General features: G+C 49.2%; 1 protein-coding gene across 4 annotated transcripts in view; it reads left to right on the forward strand.

Annotated features, from left to right (window-relative positions):
- The window catches only part of ASAP2 (ArfGAP with SH3 domain, ankyrin repeat and PH domain 2), a 172396-nt gene that overhangs the window by 99670 nt on the left and 54362 nt on the right, over positions 1-18364 (forward strand). For 2 of the 4 annotated variants that reach the window (XM_039231024.1, XM_039231027.1), the window contains exons 5-10: positions 818-867; positions 2955-3084; positions 7755-7840; positions 13587-13662; positions 13957-14043; positions 14908-14916. In XM_039231024.1, coding sequence (XP_039086955.1) covers positions 818-867; positions 2955-3084; positions 7755-7840; positions 13587-13662; positions 13957-14043; positions 14908-14916 — 438 coding nt within the window. The remainder of the gene's footprint in view (positions 1-817; positions 868-2954; positions 3085-7754; positions 7841-13586; positions 13663-13956; positions 14044-14907; positions 14917-18364) is intronic. The other 2 variants (XM_039231025.1, XM_039231026.1) reach the window with 1 other exon arrangement.

Consider the following 18364-nt stretch of genomic DNA (forward strand, 5'->3'; position numbering starts at 1 on the left):
CACACGTGGCATGACAGGGCCTTGCTCCCGAGGCTTTCCGTGTGGCTTGACGCCCTGTGTCCCGGGGGGTGCGGGGGCGGGAGACGAGGCTTCCCTGATGGGAAAGACTAGTTCCTGGAAGGCCTTAGGTGCTGCGCTAGGGGCCTCGGCCTTGTCGTGAGGCCAGGAAAGAGCCAAAAAGTAAAACCTAAGCCTCTGCCCCCAAAGGGGAGGTGCTTTCTTATGAAAGAGCCCTGGGGAAGGGGGCATAAATAGTGGGGAGCCGCTCGCTAGCATTTCTAGTGGCCCAGTGTGTTGGGGGCTGGCTCTGTTGGAGTATGAGGTCCTGCGTTCCAGACACAAGAGTAGAATCAGGAGAAGGTGAATGGCTTTTATCTCCTTGGGACCTGAGTCAAGGTTACATCTCTTGGGGGAGATTCTCCTATTCTTAGAAAAAGTTGGAGTCCCCCCCCCTTTTTTTTTTGTAGAGAGAGGTACTAAAATACTTGCAGATTAAGTGTTTTTCTGGGTTTAATTTTAGAGTAATCCTAAGGGTAGGGTTTTGGGTCTAACAACGGGCCATGAGTTCATACTCCAGCTGGGTTGCGGGTATGTGGTGGGATTCTTGCTCTCTCTCTCCCTCTCTCTCTCTGAGCATTTGGCATGTCTGCTCATCTAATTAAAAGTCTGTGTTTGAAGTTCTTTATTTTTCCTAGGATCGCATGCGTCATTTGTTACAGAAATTAATGTTCCTTTCGGGGCCAGTCTAGGAATAAGTAAGTCGTCCTGCGCGGAAGTTAATACTAGTTCTGTTTAATTTATGCCTCTCTGTTTGCAGGATCTGAAAAAGCCTTTTGATAAAGCTTGGAAGGACTATGAAACAAAAATGTGAGTGTTGCCATTTTTTAGTAGGTAATTTGAGATTTTAACTTTAAATTGAGCTTTTGTAGCTTAAAGATGTTTTCTCAAATAAACCTTAACCCAGGGACGACTTCCCTTAAAACCGTGTTGCTGTGGTTTGCGCCAGATGCATCCATACTCGGTGTCTGAATTCAGCGACGCCCTGGACCTCTTCACACAAGTTTTTCCTGGTCCCTTTTCTGTTACGTCATCACGGGCACAGAGGGTTATTTTCGGGAAAGCTAACCAAAGGATAAGGTTTTGTTAGGGGAGGGGAGTTCTTTTCCTTTTTTAGAAAAATGCTTTCTCCGCTTTATCACTGTTTATGACAGTCGCACAATTTCGGACTTCATCTTCCTGGCGATTTGCGTGAGCCATCTGCTTTTAGCTTTGTGCCTGTATTTCTCCAAAGCACCAATCCCTTGGTTTAGAAAGAGAAAAGAGAGCTTGTTGGAACTCCCCACTCTTGCCTTATTTTGATGGCTTCATCTGCTGTAAGAATGTGAATAAAAGGGTCAGTTGATTCTTGGATGTGCACCACGGTCCCCCCTGGAAGACAGGACCCCTCCTGGTTGACTGCAGCCATCGTTCCCGGTCGCAGTTTCTCCTTCCCCGCATGGAGAGGATTCCACCTGCTCGCTCAGTAGAATCAGGCTGGTGATTGCAGCAATAGTGGTTTTAATTATTGTAAGTAGTTGAGAGAGATAGAACATGTTTTTAAATGGCTCATGTTTACTTTGTAATGACTGAGCATTGGGTAACAATGTAGAGTTTTCTGAGGGGAAAGACAGACGTTAACATGAAGCCATCTGGTAAAGTGAGAGGTGTGAAGAAGAAAGCTGTTCCAGATGTCGCCACAAGTATTTAATTGGACTTGGGGTTTTGTGTGTGTGTGTTTTGTTTTTAAAACCAGCCTCGGGTATCTGTTCAGTGGAGAAGGATCACAGAGCTCAAACCAGGGCTTTGGTTTTTTGTCCTTTGATATTTGTCCCTTCCTGGAAATCTTAAATTTCTATACCCAGACTTCCCACAGTTGCTTGGATCCCCAAATCTTGGATTTTACTAATGGCATAAGTCCATGTAAGACATGGATAGAGCATGACACTCAGAGCACCTTGAAGGTCTGTGCATCCCAGAGAAGCTCCAGGCTTGCTATCCCTGCCCCGAGACTCCCTCCTCCGCTGCCCAGTACAGTGCCCTCGACAGGGGAGGCTCGCCAGGCCTCCGATTAGACAGGAAGCCAGGACGTGGTAGTTTGCTGCTGGTGCACCAGTGGGAGAGCCGTCAGGCCACGGCCGGGATGTGGATTTCCACTCGGCCTCTGTTGCGGCCGCCCTCAGGCCCCTCAGAGGAGCTGCTCCTGTGCATTTCTGAACCCAGGGCATGGAGGGGATTTTGAAGTGGGTTACCTGCGAGGCTCCTCTGGCTGTGAGAGGGAAAGGTTTGAAAGGGGAATGAGATCAGATTCTGTAAAATCAGGAAATACGTCCACGGAGTGGGGACAGGATTACTCACAAAATCCCAGAATTCGAGAGTGCGAGAGCTTGGAATAATTCTAAGCTAGATTTTAACGATAACTGTAACCATTCACGTGTGAGAATTGTCTGGCAACAGTGAGCGCTGTCCTAGTTGAGGCAGAACCCTGGCATGACCTCAGTCAGCAAGGAGGTGGGTATAGAGGAGCAGGGAGACCCCAGGAGGGAGGGAGCCTCCTGCCACACCGCGCCCTTTGTGTGGCTCAGCGGGCACACTGACAGACACACGGAGGGACAGACGGACAGACGGAGCACTGCCCTGAAGGAGGCCTCTGAGGTGTGAACAGGCTCTCTACCTTCTGACTTAGACCTGGCACAAAGTAGGTGCTTAGGAAAGTATTTTTTGAGTCAGTACTCAACAGAAAAGGCCAGTGTGACATTCTTATGACCACGTGCATTTCCCATTCTGGTAAGAGGCTGTCTTGTTTCTCAAAGACTCATGCACGTTGGTCCCGCAGGCAGGGTAGTGGATCCCTGCGGGCCTGCCTCTGGTGTGGAGTGCCGTGCCCTCAAATTATCCTTGCTTTTCTCTCCTGGCAGCACCAAGATTGAGAAGGAGAAGAAGGAGCACGCCAAGCTGCACGGGATGATTCGCACCGAAATCAGTGGGGCAGAAATTGCCGAGGAGATGGAGAAGGAGCGGCGGCTTTTCCAGCTGCAGATGTGCGAGGTGAGAGCTAGGGAGGGTTCCCAGGGAGGGAGTCAGCCAGCCCAGGGGAGTGCAGGTTACAGTGGGGGGGGGGTCAGCCAGCCCCGAGGGGTGCAGGTTACAGTGGGGGGGGGTCAGCCAGCCCCGAGGGGTGCAGGTTACAGTGGGGGGGGTCAGCCAGCCCCAAAGGGTGCAGGTTAACACAGGGTGGGGGGTCAGCTAGCCCTGGGGGGTGCAGGTTACAATGGGGGTAGGGCAGCCAGCCCCAGGGGGTGCAGGTTACAATGGGGGGGGGTCAGCCAGCCCCGAGGGGCGCAGGTTACAGTGGGAGTAGGCCTCCAGTCTTCATTGGACGTGAGCTGCCGCGGGGAGGGCGCGCTTCCCCGAGGCTTCAGAGAGCACCCCAGGCATGATTGGATGGCACTTATCCAATTTCTGTTACTGGGGGAGCCTGAGTCTCCTGGAGGAGGGTGGGATGAGAGGAATCTAACCCCAGCCAGTAATTAAAGGTAGGGAAGAGGGGCACCTGCATGGCTCAGTTAAGCAGCGGACTCTTGACCCTGTCTCAGGTCATGATCTCATGGTTTGTGAGTTCAAACCCTACATCAGGCTCAATGCTGATGGTGCAGAGCCTGCTTCGGACTCTTATCTCTCATTCTCTCTCTCTCCCTCCCGTGTTCTCTCTCTCTCTGTCTCTCACTCTCACTCACTCAATAAATAAAATAACTAAAAAAAAAAAGGTAGGAAAGAAACTAAATTTAAAGAAATGTCCATGCTGGCCTCCCTTACATACTCAGACTCCCCTCTCACAGGGACATTGCTAAAACACTCCTCTGTTAGTGGTTTTTAATGAGGCATATGGACTCGCATTGTACCAGTGGAATCCATGAGGAGGCCAGGGAGAAGTCAGCTGGAAAAAAATGCAGCCGGGCCTCCTGCAGGTCTGAGTGCGTGTATGAATGTGTGACAGAGCGCCATGGGAACCCAAGCCGCCTGCCTCAGAAGTGCCTCCTCCCGGGTTCAGTCATCGAGGCAAGAGGCCCTGGGGAGCACCTGTCTGCAGCCTGAGCCCTTGTCTCGGAGAGGGGGAGGGAAACAGTGCTGACACTCTGGGACATTCCCTGCTGGAGGCTCGGGGCCAGAAAATAGCAGAAACCAGTCATGAAGGCCTTTGCCTTCAGCCTCTCTATGCCTTGCTGGTGGGTCTCTCTGTAAAAGAGGTGTGTGGAAACCACTCCCGCCTCTGCCTGCGGGTTTGTTCTCCTGGTGTGCCGGGGAAGCCGTGTACCTGATGGCGTTTGTGCCGTAGCAGGTACAGACCTAAGTTCTAAGTGTGACGGTGCGTGGGCACCGCTTGTGACCAGGCACTGACCCTGGCTGCGTCCCCATGAGCAGTCCACAGAGCTGTTCCACAAGTGCTCGTTGATTTCAGAATGTTTGTTAATTGCAGTGGGAGTTCAGCTTTTGGAAACATCCTAGGAGTATGTTTCAACAGTCTTTGTTCCCCGAGCAATCTCCTCAGTGGTCAGTGGAGGAGAGGCAGTCCCGGGATCGAGGAGGTGGTACTAGTCTGATGTTAGTACGGCCGCTCCAGCGCTCTTCGCTTCTCTTTGCGTGGATTCCTTTTTCAACCTGCAGTGTATCTGTGAATCTAAAGTGTGTTTCCTGTAGACAGCGTTTTTTAAATCCAGTCTGACAGTCTCTGCCTTTTGATGGGGTTGTTTAATCCTTTCACACTGATGTTGCCATTGCCATGGCTGGATTTACGTCTGTCTTACTTTTCTTGTTGTTTTAAGTCTCCTGTCATCTTTGTTCTTTTGTTCTTCCTTTGCGACTTTTTATTCACTAAGCGACTAGTTAGAAAGTCAGCTGAGCTCAGTCTTACTGTAGATAGGAGAGTGGATGTTTTTAGATATGTGTTGTTTCATAAACTTCCTATATAACAATGCCTGCCTGGCTGGTTTCTCACGGTGTTGAAGGAATCAGCCCAGAGGATATGAGACGGACATAGGAAATTGCTGTGTGGTACACAAATACTAAGTATTGTTTTTATGTAATTGGGGTAAAATTAAGTAGCAGTGTTTTATAAAAAATGGATTTGGAACGTATGTGTGTGTGTGTATATGTGTTTGGCTTATGCTCTTTTTTTTAAGCTGTAGTAAGAAGAAAATACATTTGCCTAAACTCTGCAAAAGACTGCTTGTTTTAAAATGTTTAGTGACTTGTGAGACTCCATTGGCGCGTTACTAGTATTTCTTTGAAGTGGGAGCAGCACGTTGCTTTCTGAGTTAGGTGCCCTGCACTCTTTGATTTTCATCTTCTGGCAAATGGATCATGTGCACTGGTAGAATAGTTTATTTTATTGGAAACATACTGTGTTGATGATGCGGGAGCTACCTGCCGAGCCAGCCCCCGGGTAGGCCCCAGCTCCAGCGTGTGCTGCGCCTCGAGGACCCGGCCGTTCTCGGAGGCAGGCACTGTGTGCACGAACAGAGGCATGGCTGGGGTTTCCAGAAGAGGACGCATCCGGTGAAGGACGTGAGTGTGGCCCAACAGAAGTGGGCTGGGAGGGGCTCTCCGTGCGGGAAGAATGTCTGAAAAGCGTTCCCCCCAGGATCCCGCACCTCCACAGGAGATGCTGCAGTTAATCAATCATGGTAAAATTGTTCGACTGGTCCCTCATCCTGAGGACCTCAGGTCTGTAAATGCTTGCTGTTGTTTAGGTGTTTAAAAGTCGAGCTGCCCAAGATCTAATCTAGAAGACTGGCTTGCAGGTGTTTATTTCAAAGCTCTGGAACTTTTTCTTCAAAATGAATTTTACAGAGAAACTCAGTGTGCCATAAATAGGGGGTGTGGAGCATTGGTGATGGAAAATGTAGGAGAGACCCCATCTTGTTTTTCTGTGATTATAAAAATACGCACTCTTGGGGTATCTGCGTGGCTCAGTCAGTTGAAAATCTGACACTTGATTTTGGCTCAGGTCATAATCCCAGGGTTGTGGGATCGAGCCCCACATTGTGCTCTGTGCTGAGTGGGGAGCCTGCTTGAGATTCTCTCTCCCTCTGCCCCTCCCCTGCTCATGCATGCATGCACGTGCTTTCTCTCAAATTAAAAAATAAAAATAAAAAACTTTTAAAAATTAGTCTGTATATATGAAATTTAAAATCATCCCGAAAGATAGGTACTTTGACATTGAACTAAACATCTTTCATGTATCTGTGTACATTCATAAAAATAATTTGTATAAACGGGATCATTTTCTACTGGTGCTTTATATCCTGATTATTTGAGTCACCAGTATGTCACGGGTACCTTTCCGTGTCGCAAGGCCCTGCTTTATTGGTGTCAGGGCTATGTAGCAGGTTTTGTGTGGCTGCACCAGACTTTAATTTTCCATCCATTACATCTGGGTTGCCATTTGTTACTTTTACAAACAACCCTGCAATGAACCTTGTTTTCTATTCATCTTTGTAAACTTTTAGGATCATCTTCTTAGAAAGAGTTCCTAGAAATAGAGTATATCAAAAGATGCACATTTTATATTTTGAGACGTTGCCGAGCATTCTATTAACTACTTAACCGTTTCGATCCATTGCCAAAGTCTTATTCTGTTAAGAGTGAATAAATAGGAGACAGCAGAAGGGGGGGGCATGCAGGAGGTTGGTGTAGGACACTGAGATTTTGTGGCTGACTGTTGATGATCAGCTTCCCCTCCTGTTGGGCTCTGTGGCCTGAACGGCAGCTTTGGCCTCTCTTTTGGGGGCGTCCAGTGTCGGGGATGGCGTGTTCTCAGGCTCTGCATACCATGTCCCGGCAGTGGAAGGGATGGGGAGCTTACAGAGGGCTTGCTCTGTATACCATCAGCAGAGAGCAAATCTGTTTCCTGATGCTGGTTTTGTAGATTCCTGGAGCTTCCTGAGATGTTAGTGGTCGTCCCTGAATTGCCCAAGTTAAAAATGGCTTTAATTTCAACTTAAAATTTAGTTTTGGGGATGCTTGGTGGCTCAGTTAGTTATGTGTCTGACTTCGGCTCAGGTCCCGATTTCACTGTTCGTGAGTTCGAGCCCTGCTTTGGGCCTGTGCTACTGACAGCTCAGAGCCTGGAGCCTGCTTCGGATTCTGTGTCTCCCTCTCTCTCTCTGCCCCTCCCCTGCTCGCACTCTGTCTCTCTGTCTGTCTGTCTCTCTCTCTCAAAATAAATAAATAAATAAAACATTAAATTTTTTTTTGTTTATTATAACAATCACATTTTTTTAAGTGCCATGATTAGAGATGCAGCAACAAGAGTCTCAGATACTAAGCACTAGCACTTAGTATTGCAGATGTGACCTGCCCAGAGAAGGGACATGGGGCAGAAGGGTGTGGACAGAAACGTTCAGAATGGTTGGAGACCGTTCATTCCACCCATCTGCATCCTTTGTGCAGCTTCAAGGAAACTTCTTCCAGCAGGTTACGATATGGTATCTTATTACTCCAAGTTTTTGGCACTTAAGCACTTAATTACCTGGACGTCAGATGATTCATCTGGCACCAACCTAAGAGAAACGTGTAGTTCTGGCTTTGAGGAAATATTAAGCATCTGCCATGAGCTCTACCCCTAGTAAAAGATGTCAGAGAAGGTGGTCTGTCCTCACAAGCGTCTGTTCTGCTGCTTATGACATACCCTTTTTTGCTTTTTTTTTTTTTAACAGTATCTGCTGAAGGTCAATGAAATTAAGATTAAAAAGGGAGTGGATTTACTTCAGAATCTGATCAAATATTTCCATGCCCAATGCAAGTAAGTTCTTCTTCTTTGTTATGATGTTATTCCAAATGTTTCTCTCTTTAAGGCAGCTTCCGGTAGATGTGCAGTATTGTATGGAGGAAAATAAGCAGTCATGTAAGACTCTTTGTAGAAGACATGAAGTACTGATACGTGCCGTGCCATGGGTAGACCTTGGAAGCGTGCTAAGTGAAAGAAGTCAGACACAGAAGGCCACATTCAATATGATTTTATCTATTTGAAAGGCCAGAAGAGGCAGGTCTCCAGGCGACTGATTGCCAGGGCTTGGGGGAAGCAGGGAATGACTGCTCGTGGGGGTAATGAAAATGGTCTAGAATGAGACCGTGCTAATGATGGCACAATTCTGTGAATATACGGAAACCACTGAATGGTACACTTGAAAAGGGCAAATCTTGTGGCTTAGAATCTTCAATAAAAAATGAAAATAATATAAAACTCTGCAGTGATCATCAGATGTATTAATTTTTGCTCTTTTTGCAGAGGGACAGACCAGTTAGATCTAATACATGATTCACACATTTTGTTGTTGTTGTTTAAAGGAAATTAGCTGTAAATTACGGAGATAGTTTGCCTTGTTAGTTACCCCTGAAAACCAAGCGACTGCGATGAGCAGAGGAGGCCAAGTGCAGGAGAGAGAGAGAGGGAGATGCCTCCGCGTTTGCAGCCACCTCGCGCCCTCCGCTTGGCCCACACGTGAGCCCCGCGTCCCAGGCCGCGTCACGCCGCGCGTCTGTTCCTGCTCACCTCCCGCTGCTGCCCGACCCCTGGTCCTGACATTCCCCGGTCGCCAGCTCGTCCCTCCTCACAGTGTGTGCTGTATGTCTGGCATTGTCCCGGGTGCCGGGGAAGGACACTGTCTGTCACAGACATGTTCCTGCTTGAATAGGCAGGCAGGCGAGCTTCAGCAAATGGGTTTATGCCGCACATTTGAAACGTGTTCTGAAGTGTCAGAATCAAAGAAATAATAGAAGGAGCTGATTTAGATGAAGATTGAAGGCAGGGACTGGGGCTTTCTTATTTTTTCCTTCCCCCCATTCCTTGCTGTATCCTCTAGCCGCGAGACACAGGGCCTAGGATATAGTAGATCCTCACGCCCTTCGTGCTATAGCTGCAGCCTCTTTGAGGAGACATGGATTCCAAGATCTAAAGATCAAGCAGATAAGCGGTAGAAGAAGAACATTCCAGGCAAAGTCAAGGTCTCCAGGCAGGAAGAAGTCTCGTGTGACTTAAGCACAATGAGGGAAGGGAGGGTTTTGGGACGTGAAACTAGATGGAAAAGCCTTGAGACGTGGATGGCCTTAGGAGGCTTGTGTCGGGGGTTAGGTTTTATCCTAAATGTATGGGGGAAGCTCTTGGAAGATTTGAGCAGGGAATTCATCCAGCACATATGGAGCTCCCCCACTATGTGCCAGGCACTATTTGGGGTTCTGGGGATACTTCTTACTCATGAATCTCCTGGTTCCTATGAGGTGGGTAAATAGTAAAGACATGATGTGTGTAACGGTTTTAGAGCGGCACGGCTGTGAAACTGTGGAACGGGGAGGGGTGGGGAGAGGAGGAGAGGGGCGTTGGTGGGAAACCTCTGGGAAGGCTTCTCGATTCCATTTCTGCTTTAACGAGGAACCGAGAGTGGGCGTGGACGATCACTTAAGCCCACAGCCCTGTCCCGGCACAGCCCGGAGGTGACAATGCCTTGGCCTAGACTGGGGACAGTGCCCGTGGGGGGCATGACTGATGGGAGAAATCTTTGGAGGTTGAATCGCCACACCTGTCTGCTTGCTGTTCCCCAAACAGGCTGTGCCCCACGGTGCTGTACCTTTGCACACGCCGCTCCCCTCTCTAGAACGCCCCGCTGCTCCCCCTGTGCCTTTTCCTGGCTTCGGTTCATCCCTAACACCTGCCTCGAGCCTAGCTGTCACTTTGAGGTCACCTGGTCCTCCCCCGATGGAATGACTCCTCTTCCCTCTGCATCGTCACGATACTCCCACATACCTCCTCTGTATCCAGCATGGCGTCTTTCACCTTGTGGTGTGCCTTCCACCCAACTGTATGTTCTTTAAGGAAAGGGGCCGTGGCAGTTCTTTGGTCCGTCCGTAGTGCGTGCTGCATTCACCTGGCGCATACTTGCAGCGGCGAATCGCACTGTTGTACTTAGCTTTGGCCTTCCTACAGCTTTGGTGACTGTGCGTCTCTGATGCAGGTGAGGTCAAAGCGCAAAGGAAGATATGCCTTGTGACCCATTGTAGGTTAAAAGAAGAGCTCCGGGCTTGGAAAGAGCCTCAGAGGATGAAAACAGACCTCTGATCTGTAGAATTTCCAAAGTGAATTATTGTATAGAGACTCGAAATCCTAACTTTGTGATTAACGTACAAATCACTTCTTCAGTACTTGTCCTTGTACCCTTGTGTGAGGCAGATTAGGAGGTGGGTCGCTTCCTTGCTAATATTTTATTTTTAAGAAGCTATTCTTGGATTTCCTTTTTTCTCTTTATTTTGCCCAAACTGATCCGTTGGGTAGCAACAGACCACTTGTGGAAAAGTGAACTAGTTGGCCTTTTATGGGCATGAGCTCAGCAACCTTTAAAAATGATGAATCTTCCATTACTTCCTGTGTGTGTGTGTGTGTGTGTGTGTGTGTGTGTGTGTGTGTGTGTACTGCATGTTCTTCACATCATGTGCACAGCTTTGACTGTTCTCATCCGTATTCTGGGGGATGAAATGTGGAGCTGGAGTGAGTTGGCCATGGGACAAAGGGCCACGTGGCTGTGCACTGTGTGTCCTGCTGGGAACCACCCTGACCAGCTGTGACCTGAGGAACTTGGGAGACCGTGTTGGGTGAGGCACAGGTGTGGTGCCCTGGACACATGTGCTGTCCTGAGAGGCAGGGCCAGGGTGCACAGTGCAGGCGGGTCTTGGGCCATGATGATGGGGTGCTCTTGTGAACCCTGCAGTGAGAGAGGCAGAGGCCACCTGCGTGGTGGGAGCTTAAAGACTCAGTCTCACTCAACGGCTGCGTTTTAAAGGCTTGAGAGCTTGGTCAGGCTGGGTAGAGAAACAAAATTCGAACAAACAAAAATTGGTATTTGGTAATGTTGATGGCAAACGTTGTTTGATCGAAGCTTGGGCGAGTCAGCCCGAGAAAAGTGTGCTGGGATTTGTAACTTAGAAGTGTCACAGCGATGGGATGTGACTCAGTCAGTGGAGCCAGCGGCTCTCGATCTCCGGGTTGAGTTTGAACCCCACGTTGGGTGTAGAGATTCCTTAAATATAAAACCTTGAAAAAGGAAAAAAGTGTCACAGTGGTGGCCGGTGGCAAAGCAATGACAGAGCCCTTGTCTCTGATGCTTTCCCTGAAGCCAAGGAGGGTACACTGAGGTATCAAAACTCACCTCAAAAAGGAGGATATGGAATGATTGGGATTTTGACAGTCAGAGGGAGGAGGTGTTCTAGGTAGATGGTCAGAATCGGCTGGGTGATTACAAAGATAAGAACCAAATCAGGCGCCTGGGTGGCTCAGTTGATTAAGCATCCGACCTCGGCTCTGATCATGATCTCACAATTTGTGAGTTTGAGCCCTGCGTCAGGCTCTGTGCTGAGAGCTTGGAGCCTGGAGCTGCTTCAGATTCTGTGTTTCCCCCTCTCTGCCCCTCCCCTGCTCATGCTCTGTCTCTCTCTCTCTCTCAATTTAAAAAAAAAAAAAAGAACCAAACCTTAAACCCAAATTTGTATTGTTACTCCAAGCGCACCGTCCAGGGCCATGCTGGAAGTGACGTGTGTGCCGGGAAACCTGTGTCTGAGTTCTGGGCACTTGCCTCCCCGACAGGGTGCTCCTCTCCAGGGACGGTGCAGGCGTAGAGGTTCTCGGAGCTGTGCACCTGCTCCCCTTTGTGGGGCCCCGGGGGCAGGGCCGTGCTGTGCCAGCCTCCTGTGCTACTTTTCCCGCTCCTTATCCGTGTTCTCTCCCTCCCTCTCCCCATCTCTTTCTCTCTCACTGCTTCTTCCACAAGAACTTGGAGTGATTGAGGAGATAGTTTCCATAAAGGAAAAATGTAACTGAAGTAGAGCGTGAGATCCGGAGGAGTTGGTGACCGCAGGGGAGAGGCTCGGTTCCCCATTCAAGCATGTGGGCCTCCAGGTCTCCTTTCCCACATAGAGGAGTGCCTGCTGTGTGCGGCCACAGTGACAGGGTGGAAGGCACCCCTGACGGCGGATGCAGACACGTGGAGCACTGTTCCTTACACTCTGACGTGACTTAGGCCAAATATAGGAACGAGAAAATAAGGTAAAGAATTATGCCTGTATCTGCAAATTCAGGCGAGAACATTCTAGCACAGCTTCTGTGATTCTCGCTGCCTGGCTAGTAACGGTTCATAACCCACGTCCTGTAATTACATATTCCTCTCCCTTCCTCCTTGGAATTACCACGTTAAGTGTCATGCTGTGCTGCTTTTATCACCCCTCCTGTTCATTCCGTACTTCACGTGGGCAGGCCCCCAGGGCCTGCTGGGTTTAGAAGGGATAACCGTCACCTCCCGTTTTGAAGATCGCCATCTTCCAATAATCCAGCCGAAGCTGGAGAGTCCTTCCTTCATTAGTTTGTTTTTTCATTCAACAAATACTGTGTGCTTGAAATGTGCCAGGCTTTGTGGATACCATGTCCTTACCCTCCAGAGCTGCAGATCTAAGGAAGGGCGGGTGTATTTTAAATAGTCACACTAATGACTGTATAATGGTAGCCATGCCAAGGTTGTGAAGGAAGAGACCGAATGCTCAGAGAATAGAGTAGGGAGACTGTCATTAAAGTAGGGGACCATGGAAGCCTCACTAACAAAATGATTATTTTACTTAAAACTTGAGTGTAGAGTGGTTGGGAATAATCCAGGCGAAAAAGAAGGTATGTGCAGGGAGACGTTTTTAGAAAGCAGACGCAGCATATGCAAAGGTCCTGAGGCAAGAGGGGTCTGATGGCCACAGACAGACTGCCGGTAGGTCTGGAATCTAGTGAATGGAAGGGGCGAGTGGTGCTACTTGAGGCCCGGAGACACAGGCGGAAGCCGAGTCACGTGGGTGCCACAGGCCTTGTGACAGGTTTTGAACTGTGTCCTGAGCTCACGGGGAAGCGATTTCTTCATTTCTCTCAAGAGGGTTATACACAACCTGCTTCAGAGGCAGTGCTGAGCATCAGCCCGCCCTTCTGCAGGAAGACCTGTCTGGCTTCTGTTCACTCACTATAAATGATCTCACAAGCGTGGAGTTCTGAGCTTTAACAAGAAAACAAAAGTTTCCTTTCGCTCTCTGAGGTCCGGCCCTGCGGCCACATCACCGCACGCTGCAGACGGGCTGGGCCATTCCCCGCGCTCTCTCCCGCGTGGCCCTGGACTGTCAGCAGGATGCTTCAGTGTGCTGCTCTTGCACCCCTGCTTTTCTGTCCTCACTCTCTTCCGCTGCTGAACCAGAGCCCCCACTCTGCTGTCAGGAGGGTCCTGGTCCCATATTACACACTGAAAACAGGGCTCCCTTCCTCCGGGCCACGAATTTGTTGCCGTTCCTTTTCTGTCACTTGTGGCAGTTTTAAGTGCCATTTTATTCTTTGTGTGCCTGATTAATTTGGTTCACACAGTCTCTCCCCCCGGGGATTACATAATGATTTCACTCACTTTCCCTTAAAGAAGTATTTTCTCCATCTAACAACGTTGTTTCCTCTTTTGTGAGACACTGTGTTTCTTCTTTTTTCCTCTTAGCTTTTTCCAGGACGGACTGAAAGCAGTTGAGAGCCTCAAGCCTTCCATTGAGACACTTTCAACAGACCTTCACACAGTGAGCGTCCCCCCCACCCCCCAAAGCGTTGAAATGGATTTTATGCAGCAAGTGCTTTGACTTAAACACTGCCTCTGCGCGCTCCTGTGTTCGGGTCTGTGCCTCCCCGACGCCGATGGCCTCACGGTGCCTCGTGGAGTGCGGAGCCCCCGTTCCCGTCCTCCGTCTTGGTTGGGGGAGGGTATATTGGGGGGGAGGGGGCATTTGAGGGGCTTAGGTGGAGGTGCCTTGTGACCTCCAGCACCTCACTGTGCCTTGTTTGTGCTTCTCTCTGCTTTGTTTTGTGTTTTAAAGATCAAGCAGGCCCAGGATGAAGAAAGAAGGCAGTTGATACAGCTTCGCGATATTTTGAAATCAGCCTTGCAGGTTGAACAGAAAGAGGTGAGGGGATTTAATTTTGAAAGATTGCTGTTCTCACACCTTTGGCTTGGGGGCTTTGGGTCTGAAGAACATGACATTCAGGCCCTCCAGCTGCTCACAGTTCACTCTCGGGCTCTGTCAGCCTCCACTGAGCTTTCAGTTTGGTTTTTGAGTTTGGTTTTATAAAACCATCTTTTTAGATCTGTTTATTGCATAGCATCTGCTGGCAGTGTGGCCTTCACAGCAGCGTATAAAGCCTTTTTTGCTCTGTGGGTGTAGCTTCTTCACGTCTCATAAACCCCTTTTTGCTCTTGAGTCGCTCTTAACATCTCCGTTACTCAGTACTCACTATTTATGCCATTGAGTTTCTGTCTGGAACCTCGTGGTTCCCGTGCCCGGCGCCCGTGGACTCTGTCCTTTTCTGCATCAGCAGGTGGCCACCTGAGTCCTCCAGCCCGGACACCGTGCTCCAAAAACCAGGGAGCTGCGTTTTCTTACAGCTGCATTTGGATGAGCAGGAAACCTCAGTTGCTCTGGCCTCAGCTCTGTCCTTTTCTACCTGCTGACACGTTCACAGCGACAATTTGCTTTTTGGAGGCTTATTTTAAAAATACCAAAAAGTACATTTTTAAGGGAATTATATGGCATATTTGTTATAGAGTGGATTTTACAATGGGGAATTTAACATAACCCACTTCCTTGTACATAGGGGAATGTTACTTAAATGTATTACTAGTGAAGTTTAGATGAATGACTATTGAACTACGTAGCAGAATGTGATGTTCACTGTGGGGGGGGGGGGGAGGTGCTCTCTGATTTAAGTTCCTGTACTGTAACTGAATATTGTTGTCTTTCTCCCAAATGCATTTACCTTTGTGACCGAAGTCTAGGAGAGTAAGTAGTTCAGTATTTTCATAAATTGGAGACTTTTGCATGCTTTTTTCATAAACTTAAAGAATTAGTTTCTTCCACGCATCTGTTAATAATGGCCGATGGTATTTTTAACTGTAACCCTTTCTCTGGGTTTTATTAAAGGCAAATGAATTTGAGTGCACAGACAGTAATGAAATGGAGAATTTCTACGTTTATGGTTCATGCGTTTGCCGTTGTTCCTCTGTGGAAGTGAGGTGAACCCCCTCCCCCCCACTGCCTAGCTGAAGTCTCCACGTCCTTCTCGCCCATGCCCAGACCTGTCCCTGGAGACGACATCTGCTCACCCTGGCCCCAGTGATCTGAGTTTGTGTGATTTCAATCACGACATGTTCCTCTTGGGTTGTTGGCTGTGTCTCCACGTGCACAGAGGCTTCTTATCTCCAGCTAGACCTTGAGCAGCGTGAGGCTGCCCTCCAGCCTTCTGCGCCTTGCCAGCCCTCACGTTGTACCGTATTGCTCGTTTACCAGGCTCCTGGTAAGCGTGGGTCAGCCAAGTGAGAGATTGGCAGATAGCGGTTCTGTGTGAGGGCTCAGAGTTACCCACAGGATGGAGAATATAGATCCTGACACTTTGGTATTCCCACACGTGGACTATGAGCAGAAGAAGAAGAAGGAGGAGAAAAAGAACTTGGAGTGTGGGGAAAATAGCGGGCTTACTGATGGCCAGAAGAGGTGGTGCTGGGTGTGGGAGTCCCAGCGCCACGGAGGCAGCCGGCTCTCCGTGCGGCGCTGGCAGTGGTTGAGAGCCACTCTGTCTGCAAAGGAGTACCGGTCCCTTGAAGTGAGGCTCAGGTTTACAATGAAGGACAGCAGATGCTGGAGTCGAGCAGTCCTCCGGGTGCAGTGCAAAGGCTGTGTTTGCTTTGGCTGTGCAGAATTAGGAGGTTTGGGAAAACTGGCTGTTGTCAGCTGGTTATTTATAGCTTTGCAGAGAAGTGTAACAGGTCCGCCAGCGCAGATCATAAGTCTTTATGGTTTGTTATGTTTGTGCATTTCTGTGGACCCGCCCAGCTGCCCTAGACTGCACAGAGGCTCCTAAGAACCCTTTTAGCGCCCCTTTTTGGCTTTCTGCCCAAACATCGAACTGTCCGGTCTCTGGCTTGTGATTGTACTGTATACTGTGTTACACTCTGCGTTGCTTTTTGATGACGTATCCCCTAGATTGGATGGTCTGTGGGCACCGCCAGGAAGAAACAAATGTGTATAAGGGGAATTTTATGTATTTCTAAATAATTTTTATGATTGGGGTTCTGTCTCGTGTTCTTCCAGTCACAGCAAGAATTGAACGTTGGGCACTGTTTAGCTCTCAACCCCTTTTTTGGATTCTTCTTGTGACTTAGAAAACTGAAGGCATTGATGGTTTTTTGTTTTTATTTTTGAGACAGAGTGTGCACAAGAAGGGGAAGGGGCAGGGGGAGGGAGGGAGAGAGAGAGGAGGAGGGAGGGAGAGAATCTTAGGTGCCATGCTCAGTAAGGAGCCGAACATGGGCTCATCCCACAACCTTGGGATTGTGACCTGAACTAAAATCAGGAGTGGGATACTCAACTGACAGAGCCACCCATGAGCCCCAGTGTTTATGGTTTTCATTTAATGGTATAAAAATTCTTACTCCATAATTTCAGTCCATAAAAGGTAGCATGCCTTAAGGAAACTGCATTGATGGTTGGGGGGAGCCCCTATCCTGTTTCCTTCCTGTAAATCTCAAACGTTAATCATTTGGTCTAAGTGAAGAGTGTGGCTCTTGCATATGGCAGCTTTGGGCCACTTCTCTTTGTTACCCTGTAGCTACATGTTGGAAAGGAGCCTGTGCCATTATGACCCCAGTGCCCCCACACCTCTGTGTCACTGACATTTGTATTCTTTTAATATTTCTGCTTTCTGTAAAGAAGATTCTACTGTTTGACTTTTTCCACTATTTTATTATGAAACTTTTCAGACTTACAGAAGAGTTAGAAAAATTGTATAGTGAGCACCTATATCTGCACCACGGTTTTAGGATTTGGGAAAGGTCCCTTCTCTGAAGGTAAAGCCCATCAGTACTGCTGATTTTTGCACGAGCCCTTTGCTTCCCCTTCCCTTGTGAGTCCCCTCTCTGCGAGGTCCTGGGGGACAGATTCTCTGCCAGAACCTCATTGTTGGCATGTGGGTTCCGAGCTGTTGGATGTTGAGAACCCAGGCTCGTGCCTCCAGCAGGGGGGCTCGACCTCTGGGAGCCTGAGTGCTGAAGCCACAGCGATTTTCCCTCTGTGGATACCTCAGGTGTGGTCTCTCTTCATGTCAGCTCTCTGCTCCCCCTTTTCGAGTGTCCCTGTGTGCTGGGAGTGCGTTTGAATGGTATGTACTGTCCAGGGAGCAGAGGTCCACCATGGCCATAATTCTCTTCCGATGCCGGCTTTTCTGGTCTCGGCTGGCGTGCGTATCTTATCGTGCCGGGATCTGGCCTGAGTCCCAACCCTCTGGCCAGGTGGCTTCCTTGCCTCTCCTGCCAAGCTCCCAGGTGGCCTGACACTGGCCATCAGTCCACCCTCCGTGGAAGACTCGTTCCTTGAGTCACATAGTCAACTCCCATTCCCTTAGCAATGATGTAAGCCAGGCACCGCGGCCACACACAGAATATCATAGATGCGGCTCTTACCTCTTATGGTGCTCATAATCGGGCCGTGGAGCCAGAAAGTCATCGGGGTACAGTGTGAGGATGGCTCCAGGAATGGGTGTCTCCCCAGCATGGGGGAGGCGAGTGTGTGTCAGGAATGGGAGTTTGGAGGATGATTCAGAGTCAGTCAGCATCCCAGCAGGTGGGGCCGGTGGGCCAGCTTCTGACCGGGACAGAAACTTCGCCCGGGTAGCTGTCTAGCAGAGCAGAGAGCATAGATGAATCGTGGGTCTTCGCTTCCTACCAGGAAGGCTGGACCAAGGTACCTGACCTCTCCATGCCTCAGTCTGTCTGTCTTGAATCAGGAATGATGCTGCCACCTCCCACAGTTGTTACGAGATCTCAGGGATAGTTTCTATAAGGCACACAACACAGTGTCTTTATAAACAGCTACTAGTTTATTCGTTCATTCAGCAAATACTGTGTTCCTAGGTGCTGAGGAACCATAATGGGCAAAAAAAAAAAAACCCAAAACCCAGAAAACCTAATTCCCCACTGCTTGGTGGTTGGAGAGTAATGGCTGTTAGTGGTGTTGTCTCTGATAGGTTGTCCTGCCCACTTGACCCTGTCTTGTCGGCTTGTGATCTGGCACCTTGTCTTCATGACTGGCCCCACTCCTGCCCCCTGCCCACTTGACTTAGGAGTCATCACACCCCAATCTAGACTACTCCCCCCACTTTCCCAACTCCCTGCCTTCACCTAGCACCTGACTGTCCTGACCCCTCACTGTGTCCCGGGGTCTGCTCTGTAGTTTG

The sequence above is a fragment of the Hyaena hyaena genome, unplaced genomic scaffold (genome assembly GCF_003009895.1).
Source record: "Hyaena hyaena isolate Hyena2069 unplaced genomic scaffold, ASM300989v1 scaffold_53, whole genome shotgun sequence".
Lineage (NCBI taxonomy): Eukaryota > Metazoa > Chordata > Mammalia > Carnivora > Hyaenidae > Hyaena > Hyaena hyaena.